This window comes from Histomonas meleagridis (genome assembly GCF_020186115.1).
Source record: "Histomonas meleagridis strain 2922-C6/04-10x chromosome Unknown contig_20, whole genome shotgun sequence".
NCBI classification, from domain to species: domain Eukaryota; phylum Parabasalia; order Tritrichomonadida; family Dientamoebidae; genus Histomonas; species Histomonas meleagridis.
In genome coordinates this window covers 358,890-370,938 of record NW_027150805.1, presented here as the reverse complement: position 1 = coordinate 370,938, position 12,049 = coordinate 358,890, and the positions used below count along the sequence as shown (strand labels likewise).

At 28.9% G+C, this 12,049-nt stretch overlaps 2 protein-coding genes across 2 annotated transcripts; both read right to left on the bottom strand.

Moving 5' to 3' along the window:
* Positions 1-1,306: 1,306 nt before the first annotated feature.
* GO595_002696 (Adaptin N terminal region family protein) lies at positions 1,307-3,424 on the bottom strand (the record flags this gene model as incomplete). Its single annotated transcript, XM_067915635.1, has 1 exon — positions 1,307-3,424. The coding sequence occupies one exon, from the start codon at positions 3,422-3,424 to the stop codon at positions 1,307-1,309; it is 2,118 nt and encodes a 705-aa protein (XP_067776497.1).
* A 5,635-nt stretch (positions 3,425-9,059) lies between these two features.
* Positions 9,060-10,937, bottom strand: GO595_002695 (uncharacterized protein; the record flags this gene model as incomplete). Its single annotated transcript, XM_067915632.1, has 1 exon — positions 9,060-10,937. The coding sequence occupies one exon, from the start codon at positions 10,935-10,937 to the stop codon at positions 9,060-9,062; it is 1,878 nt and encodes a 625-aa protein (XP_067776496.1).
* Positions 10,938-12,049: the final 1,112 nt, after the last annotated feature.

The following is a 12,049-nucleotide window of genomic DNA, read 5'->3' as shown; positions in this document are numbered from 1 at the left end:
ATAAAGAAATTGATAAAATTACATTAAATCATAATGCAAGTTAAAGACTTGCTAACTTACATACACATCAGCAGAAATCTTTAAAGGTATATTGTATCTGTAAATTTTTATGTCTACAAGTGCGCTCCACCTACACCAAATCATTCAAGTGAAAAATGCTTTCATTTGTAGAGGCATTAAATTATATGCATGTTTATGAAATTATTAAAAGAATACAATTAACCTTAATCCCTATATACAAATAATTGATCAACTTGTTATTTCATTTTAGATGGTTATTTAACTAGTTACTGCGAATGATTAGAGTTGTGTAAGCAACTTTTAAAAGTTTCTAATATGAAGAAATATAATATTAATACACGTGTATGTCTCATGTGAGAATACAACAAATGTTATTCAACATTTTGAATGTTTTATCTTAATTTACTGGTAAATATTTCCATTTGCCATACCATTATTATCTCAAAAATTCTCATAATAACTTTGGGTTTGAAATTTTCATGAAATTTATGAAAATGAATCAAGCATCAGTCAAACGGTTATTTTTGTGGGTCTCTCTTTCAAATAATTCTGTGTGATCATAGAATACAAAAATTTCTAAACTCGTTGTAATGACTAACAAGGTGAAGTGATTTTGGTTGAACGATCCAATTCACTTTATTAATGGGACGAAAGAGTTCATACCCGAAAACAATTAAATCAATAACAATTACGGTACCAAATGATGATTGCACCGTTATTTCTCTCAAGGATGAAAAGATTGATGTCAACAATCCTGAATTCAAAAAACTTGAAATAATAGGTAAAAAGATTCAGGAATTTCTATAACAAAGTAACGCTACTGGAGACGCTCACTCAACAAACAAACCAAGAGCTGAATATCTATTTTCAGATTTTGATCCATGTTCCCATGAATTCAGTGATTTCGATTTTTGGTAAAGAGCAAATTCACAAGCTGTCATAATTTGTTTTAAAAACATCTTTTAGTGAACTTTTTGTGCTCGACATTTATTCTTGTATTAAGATCCATTTATTATTATTTCTACTACAAAAAATGTTTTAAAAATTTGAGATTTTTGATACGTCTATCCTATTTTTTCTTGCAATTTTTACAAGTTTTCATGATGTATGATTTTGCGTGTGAAAATTCCCACTTTTTGTGTTATTTTCGATCGATGCAAATCGCGTTATCCACTTTTTAAATAACTTACAAAAATGTGACTGCATTTCTTTACGTTACACAACTTACACAAAAGTGCAGAACATCAAATTTGATAGAATTGAAATTGATTTTTAAATTAAAAAACTAATCGAAGAAACCGAATGAATCATTTGCTTGATTCGCTTCTGGTTCCTCTTCTTCATATGAATAATCACCATAATCTTCTTCTGAATAAGAGTATTCGCTGCCATATTCATCCCCATCATCACCATCATCTTTTTGTGTAAACCAATCATCCAAATCAATATTTACATCATCTTCATCACCACCAATAGCACTTACAGCTGTACCATCAGGCAAAACTTTGGCTTGTGCTCTTACTGATTCATCAGGTAGTTCACTTTCAGGTGCCCAATCAGGTAATGGCTCATAATCACCAACAGCTCTATTGAAGTAATGCGAGAAAGTACCGATTTGAAATTCGCTACATCCATTATCAATATTTGTCCATTGTGGAGGTAATCTCTTGGGAAACAACAAATTCTTTAAGTTATCTTTGATCTCACTTGAAGAATTTGATATCAACGCCAACAAAAACTTCGCTCTATCTCTAACGTCATATTCAGAATCACGTTCGCCAATTTTCAAGACATATAATGGGACTTTCGAATCTATTCCAGACGATATCAATTTTGCCGAAAGAGTTAATGCTTGAAGTTTAACAGGCCCTAATTCTTCCAAGAAGTTATTCGCTACATGTCTAAGTAATTGTGGTGCGAATTCAGGATGTGTATCATACATATCGCCGACAATCGATAAAACTGCAGCACGTGCACGCGGCTCTTTAATTATTAAGAACTTACGACATAACTGATGTAATGCTTCTGTTTCATCTTCAGTGCCACGTTTCTTACGTAAGATATGAGCAATAACTAACACAACTTCGGACAAAACTTTTCCTTCGGCTCTACTCATTAATTTAATTAATGAAGTTAAGCATTGAGGTATAATTGCGTCACTGCACATCGACGTTTTACCCATAGTTCGAACAGCTGTTGCAGCGAATTCAATATCAGAACTTCCGGTATATAATGACAATTCATTTAATACCATTTCAGCATTTGAAGGTGAAGCAAGTAATGATAATACTCTTAACTTTAATTGTTTCACTGCTGAAGAATCGTTTTGTTTGACAAAGAAATGATTTATATGTGGTACAAATATATAATTATGAACTGACGCTATTGTTAATATTGTCGATAAAGCTATTTGTGCTACTGTTGGTCCTTCATATAATAATCGAACTAAAGGTCTCGCAACTGATGATATATGTGCTGATGGTGCAGTATAAAACAATAATGAAACTGCTGCCATTACCACCGCTGGATTTGGCGAATTTAATAATTGTTTCGCACTATGTATCAATAACAAATGGTCCGGAGATATGATCTCTTTAGTTTCGGTATCTAACCAAAATGCTGATACGTCTTCATCGTTGTCTTCTAAGTCCGGATTACGGAAGCAATAACGAGAATATGTTGTCAACGCGCGAAGTGTTATCATCTGTGACCACTCGTCAAGTTTTTTGATGTTTTGGCATATGCTCTTGAAGTACGGGTGAAGGAGTTCGATGTTGTCGGGGCAGAGACTCCAATACGCGGCAATGGCACCAGAAAATGCAATTGGAGACGAATCGCCCAAAAGTCGTTCAATCAATGGTATGTAAGTTGGGATTTCGTTGGGTTCCATTTCGGAGGCTTTGATCATTGCATATGCTGCTGCTTTTTTGACATATGGCGATGGATCGCCAATCACTTGTACAACTGCGTTTTGTATCGCCGGAAGAATTTCTTTGGATCGGATCGAGCTCATAACTTTAATTGCTAACGCACGAACAATTGGATCAGAATCAGTGAGCGAGCGCTGAAATGTGTTGATGCTAAGTATCGACGTTTCGGGACTTTCTGCTGCATAGTGGTTAAGATACACGTAGGCAAGTTGGCGAGATACGGCATCTTGTGACGCAACTTGTTGAACAACAAACGGAGAAAACTCTGACGCGTCGTAGCCTTTGGACATCATGGCGAGAAGCATTTTCATGGCTAATGTGTGATCTTCAGACTTTGGACTGAGAAATAATTGTTGCGCTTGTTGCGCTGCTTGTGCATGAGGATCGTTGCCGGCAATGATCGGTGTTTGTGGATTTAGTGTGGCGTCCGGTGATTGGTAATCCTGAGAGCCGTAGGAGCCAAGGTTAGACATAAGTTATTTGACGGTTTGAGCAGTTCAGGGGAAATGTGATTTGAAACGATAATAACCGGTTTCCGCCAAATGTTTTGAATGCGGGTAACGATAACTTCGAATTCAATGGTTAACTTCACCTGCTGAAGTTAACGGTCGTGTTGATCAAGTTATGACTAAAACATTATGTTTTGTAATGCGAAATTATATTACTGTCAAATTACTTCTTGAACAAGAAGTAATTGGCGTTGATGCAAAAGATATTTATTTGTTTTATTGAATATTTATTTTAATAATTTTCAAATTCAAAATAATATTTTGAAATTATTTGAAGTACTTAATACAATATTTTGCACGCATCTAATGGTGAGCACGCAGAAATAGTCAGTGCTGAAGTATACATTACATAATGATGCATATTTTACCTTTTTCTATTGGGTAAAACAAAATCCAACCCAACCTCTAAAGGTAACTAGACAATTCCGCTTTTTGATATAGATTTTCTGAGAGCATTTTTTGGGTCAATCAATTGGATTTATACTGGCTCGAAAAATAATTAGCATTAAACTTCTGACCATTCTGAAAAACTGTGCGCATTTAAGCTTTTATAAGGTATCAAATTTACTTTGGCTCATTTTCGTTCATATCACGAGTCTGTCCTTTCTACAGGCAAAAATTTTACCCAAGGTAAAATTATTTTAACCCATTTTCTTCATTACATTATACATGTGTCGGTTTGATGAAGACATAATAAACGGTCGGAAATTGTACGTTAAAATTATGAAAATTCATTTTTCTCCATACCTTTTCAAGACATGAAATAAAATGACACATTAAATACATATTTCAAGTGCGTTTTTTAGAGTAAGTTTTAGATAAAAATATTCAATTTTTCCTTCTAGTAATTGATCACTATGTATTTCCATCAAAAATTAATTTTTACAATTTGTTTTTGCATAAATCTGATCTACATTTGTTTTAGTATATTTCAGCAAAGTTATATAAAATTTTATTTAAAAGGAAAGTTTTTATAATGGAATAAGAATTTCGATATATACGCAAAATTTCAAAAATTTGTTATTGTAATATGAATTTTTTTTGGTACTTTCAAAAATTCGTTTGATGCTTCATGTACTGAATAAATGAATTTATAAAATTTCATTGGTTTTCCAAAAAAGTGTCAATTTTGAATACTTATCGTACTGTCAAATCCTACTTGAAAAGAGGATTTGACAACTGAATTGACCGTTAAAAATTATCGATATTTTCGGGCTTGATAGTTATTTGTTGGATGACAAATGGGAAATAATAATACAAAACCCACTTTAAACATCGACACTAATATTGTTAATTTGCAGACATTGTTGATGCTCAAAAAAATGGTTTTTGAATTAAGTGAAGAAAATGTTCAAATTCCATTTGTTGAACAAGTTGATTTTCTCATTACTTATTTTCCTATTTCATTTGATATTATAATATGTAAATTAATATATTCATCTTTTTATTCACAACGAAAAAACCCAAAAGTTTATTTTGAGTTTTTGAAGAAAATTGAAATCAAAGAAAAAGAAATCCATAAAAACGACAGCGAAATAATTAAAACTTTTGTAAAACATCTTTCCAGGAATTGTTATCGTGAAGAATGGCAATATATTTTAGAGAAGATGTTTGAACACAATATAATTACAACAGAAGAATTAGAAGATAAAAGAAATTTATATTTTGCTCAATATTTTCCAAAAGAATTATTTCAGATCAAATATTATTTCAATAATGCTGAAGAATTTTTTAAGAATTTTGATGAACTATCAAAGAATGATTGGGAACTTCATAAGAAATATGTACAAGGAGAACATAATCCAAATGAAATTGCTACAATAATTCGAAATGATGATATTGAAAAACTTCAAGAAATATCATCAATACCAAATTTCAAATTTAATCAAAATATTAAAAAATCACTTTATGAAAGTTATTCATTTGTTAATTATGAATGTAGTCTTATTAATTATGCAGCATTTTTTAAATCAATTAAATGTTTTAAGTATTTATTATTAAACGAAGCTGATGTAACAAACGCAGGTAGATATGCAGTTGCAGGTGGGAATCTTGAAATAATTCATTTATGTGAACAAAATCATGCAACATTTCAAGGTGCTTATGAAACAGCAATACAATTTCATCGAAATGATATTTTTAAATATCTTTATGAAAATAAAACTAATGAAATTAATAATATATCTAAATTAGGTGAGATTTGTATTAAATATAATAACTACGAAATTTTGTTATATTTAACAAATGAAGGAATGAAAATTGATGATTCTATGATTAATGAAGCAGCAAAAAATAATAATTTTTTACTTGTTAAATATTTTCTTGAAGAAAATTGTATTCCAACTAATATTTTACCATATGCAGTTAATACAGGTAATATTGAACTGGTTAAATTCATTCTTGAACATAAAGGTTTTGATATTAATGGTAAAAATTTTTGTTTATTATTTTTGAATTTTATTGAGAATATTTGAAATTTTTGGAAAACATTTGGAATTTTATTCTTTTGTTTGTAACAGCAATTTCAGTAGCAGCATCATATGGATATTTAGAAATATTTAAGTTACTTTTCAAAGAAAAAGGAATTGATTGCAGTAGTAAAGATATATATTTGTTTTATATAATATTTCTTTCATTTATTTTATGTTTTAAAATTATATTTGGAGTTTTAATAAATAATTTAACACAACACTAATTTTTGCATGTCTTTCCATAATTTTTTCAAACAATGAATCATGCACAATCAAAATCATTAAATTACTTTTAAAGCAAAAAGATATTGATATTAATGCTCAAAATGTTACTTTTTTTAATTCTTTGTTAATTTCAATTATTTACAGTAAAAATATTATATTTGGAATAAATTTTATATTTTTGATACAGCTTTAATATATGCAGTTTCTAGTGATAATATCAATATTGTTAAATTACTTCTTGAACATAAAGGAATTGATTTAAATATTAAAAATAATAGCAATTTTTTATATTTGAAATTTATATATTAATTTTGGAAATTCATTAAAATATTTCGTGTTGCAATTATGTTTGCACATAATAATCTTGAAGTTGTTAAATTACTTGTTAAACATAAAGGAATTGATTTAAATATTACAGATAAAATTCATTGAAATTATACCATAATTCTTTTTAAAATTTGGAATTTATTCATATTATTTTTTACAGTTTTTACCTTCTTTGAAGAAATTGCTGAACCTAATGTTATTGAATTTTTACATGATTATTTGCATATTAAATAAAAATGTATCTTTCGATAATCATTTCTTTTTTCCTCCATAATTTGTTCTCTTAGATTTTAATTGTGTATATTTAAGTTTATTTTTGCTTATAGAACAATATCCTATGAAAATATTAAAATCATTTGTGTTATTCATTCATCATATTAATTGATTTTAAAATTTACTGATTTTTCTTTATGCATAAAGATCACAAAAAACATCTAATTAATTATAAAGCCTCTAAGAAAAACAGTTCCTTATTTCAAAACTTTTAATAAATTTTTCCTATTCATAGCTTTATGATGAAAAATGGAAACATTCTAGTTTTGACCATTTATAAATATCTTCAATGATGCACAAGATTTATATGATGGATGCGTACAATTGCCCAATTGTAGGGTAATATACAAAGGAACGAAGTTGGCATTGCCGCTGAACTTGCCTCTAATAGATCCCATTAGGAAAGAATTCCGATTTTAGGATAATAAAAATGTTTTAATGTATTTTCTATTTTAATATTACCTTAATAATAGATTAGTCTTATGATAAATTTTGTAGTTTATAAACATGAAAATTTTCAATATTTTTTTTTAATTTTTTCTTCCGTTTTTCTGAGCTATTATTTTATAAGTTGCATAATTTTTGTAAATATTTTAAAAATGACTGATTTACCCTTCATTGTATGTCTTATATTTAATATTAAATAAATATTTACTTAATATATCGTATTTATCATAAATATTTATCAAAATCGATGAAATAATTTCGAAAATGTTTTGTATCAAATGCGATATGAAAAATTGACAGTGAAATATGAAGTGAAATGGAAAGTGACGGTTAGTTGAATGGCGAGGAAAAGGAGAGAAAAATTAAATTATGGATTAAAAACTCTCGTAATTATTAATGCCTTTTTCCCACCAGCAATAAATGTAGTTTTATTAACAGTCTTTATTACACAAGAAAGGTTAGCAGGTTATCTTCCAACAGTTTCAGAAACAGGATTAGAATCACCAAATAAATTTGTCATGTTTCTCTGCTTCTCTGTTGTAGGGAATGTGGTGTTTTCATTTTTCATGTATTACATTTTTTATCTTTACAAATTTTATTCTATCTCAGACAAGTTAAAAAGCGATTTATACACACTCTTATTTTTAGCGTATGTATACTTCATATTAATTCCAATTTTTCCATGTGATGAAATTCCAATTTTCCATTATTTGTCAACATATCTTGCATTTTTCAATATTACGATCATACAACTTATAGGACACAAAATTACTTGGAAAGACACTCCAACTTTAAAACGCAGACTTAGATTCTTTTTCATTATTTGTCAATTTCTATCTTTGAATCTTGCCGCTTTTAGTGAACAAATTTTTGCGGTAAGATATAACGTAACTCTCTCAACAATTGGAGAATATTTCATCTCTATATTTTACGCATTTTATTGTTTGACTTTCTATAATGACTTAAAGAAAATTAAAAGTTTTATATATTTCGGAAATAATAAAGAATTTCAACACATTGACATTCATAACTTCGAAATGCCTAAACTTGAAACAGAAATAAAGATATTGAAATAAAAATTTTTTTTACGTTAATTGTATTTTTTAATGAAATATTAACTCACTCATATTGTTCGAAATTTATGAAAACAATAAATGAACTAGATTTTATAAATCAAAGGAATGTGTTATAAAGAATATTATCTAAATCAAATAATTGTATCGAATGATGCTATTTAATATTTATTATTCATCATATTTATTTTTTTTATATTGGAAATAACATTTTCATTGTATATATTTTTCTATGTATACATGAAGTATAAATAATGAGTTATTGTTCAAACATTTCTTACGAAAAAATATTTCTCACTGATAGTGTGTCTCTTGATTTTAATGATGCAAATGAAGATTTAATATTAATGTATGTATTTTAAAAATCATTAATATAAGAAATTTTGATGAATCTCTATATTTAATATCTTTGGAGAAAACTTTTAATAAAAAAATTCTTTTTATTATGATTAGATTTTGGTTTTTCATTAAAAATGATTATGTTAAAATAAAAGATCAATTTTAAAAACTGCATATTTGCTTGCATGCGTTATTTTAAAATTATCTTATAGCATTTTAAGGTTCCTACATTAACTTTCAGTCTGATATTCATCGAAATGTAATTTTTGCCAGACCAAAAAGCCACTGAATATTCTGAAGTTTATTCACAAGAAGCCAAAATGTGCTTTCTCACCCAAAAAAGCATAAATTAGATTTTATTTCTTATTGTTTATCTTGTTTTCATGCTATAAAACAAACAAATAATTTATCAGTCACTATTTATTATTATTTTATTTTTAGAATCTATTCAAGTATATTCTGATACACACGAAAAACTCTTGAAGCAGCCTGTACATCTGGTGTAAGCATGCTTCTCTCTTGTGATGGCCGACCAAACATATAAAATCTGTTTGTTTGATCGTCATATCGATGAACGGTTGGTTCATAATCATCTGTCGCAATCCCGAGAACAACTTTCCCAGGAGGCTTACGTATGTCAACAACACCAATTTTTTGGTCTTGACGACCACAAAATATATATTCTGAATTGCCCGATATGCTAAGAACAGAAAAATCGGGTGTTAAAATGGTGGTTATTGGATTTTTATCTCGTATATCCCATATCCGGATCGATTGATCCAAACCAAGAGATGCAAATGTATTTGATGAAATTGTTATCAGTTTTATAACTTCCCCACAATGGCCAATAAAAGAACACTCTTCTTGGCCAAAAGTTGTTATCATTCTTGGTGAACAACTTTGCGTTACTCCACAAATAATTTTATTATCCATTTCAATTAAACTTGTAATTCCGGGGTAACTTGTTTGTATCTTTGACTGCTGGAGGCTTTCATCAATACAGTATAGGGTTGGATCATTTACAAAAGATGAAATTACTCCATTTCCAAAAATTGATAAGTTAGAATCACCTTTTGAAGATGCAAGAGAGATTGTTGTTTGCTTAGAGCTATTAGAAAAAGATATATGTGTTACACATTCCAAATTACTTGAAGTGGATAAAATCCATAAGTTATTTGGTGTTACTTGAATATGTGCAACCTTTGAAGGATTCGTTAACACAATATTTTCCCATCTAGGATATTCGGCTTTATAGTCTGAATAAAGAATTAATGTCTGATTTCCCGAATACGTCACATAAACCGCTAAATCAGCGGTTATGACAGAATCAATAAACGGCTGAATCTGTTGGTCTGTGAAAGATAGCGCCTTCCAGATGGACGAGGACGACTTCTGAAGGGGCTGCTCGTTCTGTCCAACGGAAGATAAGTCAGGAAGAGAAAACAAGGAAAACTGTGAAGGAAATTTCTGTAATTGAAATTCGCTACCTTCCTCATGTAAATTAGAATTAGATGGTCCATTACCAAAGTTATATAAAGACTGTAACCCATGAGGTGATAGAGATAGAGAAACATATTTTTCTGTGGGATCAATCTTATCTGGAAGAAATGGTGAATAATTCTTTTGGACATATTGACATTGTTGATCAAGATCCAACATGCTCGGGTTGTACTTTGGATCTTGAGGACTAATTTTTCGTATTTCATCCATTAAATTCTTAATCGGAACAAGACATTGTTCGAGAGATTTTATAGGGCGCTTTTTGTCTTTTGAAAATGAAATAGGAGGATATGACTGTTGTATCTTTTGTGGTTCATTTTCCTGTGACAAAAGAGAAAATTGTTGTGGACGAATATATTGTGGTGATGGGCCCGCATCAATTATTTTACGCATCTGTGGGTTTTCTGGTTTTGGAGTTGTTTGTGGAATTGCTTGTGGAATTTGATTTTGGAAAATGCGAATTGGAAGTGCATTTTGTTGTGCTGGAATATATCCAATATTTGGCGTTTGATTTATTAATGGATCTTGATTTTGGACAATAATATATTTTGCTTTATCTTGATTTGGAATTTGTAGAGGGATATTCAAATAATTGTTTTTATTATTATTAAACCAGAGTCTGACAGATCTGTGGCTCCAATGTGGGCTAATTTGTTCTAGATAAGATTTTACTTCTTTTACAACTTGTGACCTTTGTTGTGATCTTTCTGGAAATGAAAAATAACGCCTCAACCCTGGTATTAGATATTGCATTTCTTGTTGTTTTGGGTAGTATCGAGGGGAACTCTGATAATCTTCTTCGTTTGCATCTGTTTTGCTCATTTTTTTGGAAGAAACAATCGGAGAATTAAAAATTGAATACTTTATTTATTTCAGAAAAATATCACAATATGTTTTGAGATAAAAAATGAATTATTTCAATTATTTCCAAATAAAAATCATTTTATCCATAAAGATTAAATGAACAGTTGTTTTAAATTTTAAATTTCTAATATATTATCAAAATATTAAGTTGTTATGGCAAAAACATGTGTAAAGAAATTCAATGTATCAAATACGTTTATGCCACAATGATGAAAAAAAATCAAATATCTTAATATAAGATCAATTAAATAAATATTTACTTAACATATTCAAAAGAAGTTCAAATAAATAGATGATTTTTGGTAGCCAACATGTTTAAAAATAAAAAGAAAATGATTTTTCTTGGGATGAAAAAAACCCGCCTTTTTTTTAAATGTGTATCTTTTGACACTTTTCTTTACTTTTCATAAGAAATTGTTAGGTGATAACTCTATGAAAAGTGAAATTGAGCTGATATATCATCAAACTTGCATTAGTTGACCAAATGCTTTATATGCAGATTAAGTTATTGCATTCATAAGCAATCTCTCGTAAAATTCTGATATTATGGTGAAGGCGGCAGTGCCATATTGGTAATAATAAAAAATAAAATATTTTTTAGTTTAAAATACTTTTTAATTTTATTTGTATATGAACATCATTAAAATTCAATCATTTGTATATCATAAACAATGTTATGTCATGCTTGAAAACTTCAAATTATATAAAAAGTCGGAAGCAAACATTAGCCATTGATTGTTAAAATTATTGCATTTCAATTGTGAGCATTGTACACATAAACAAACATGTTATTTATTAATAAGGCAAAGCAAATAAATTGTAATTAAAGTAAACTCGACATTCCATCTTTAAAATGAACAAAATTGGTATTTACAGCCATTGATCACCATCATCTTTAACAGAGTACTCTGACCATTATTAAATCAATTAAATGATGGTGTAGTCTCAAGATCAACTGATTCTATTATTTTGCTATGTAATAAACAATATATGTTAGATTTTCTTTCATTTGATGTCCAATTAAACATCACTCTTGTTTTAATGAATTTTACTTTAAGATCAATATCATT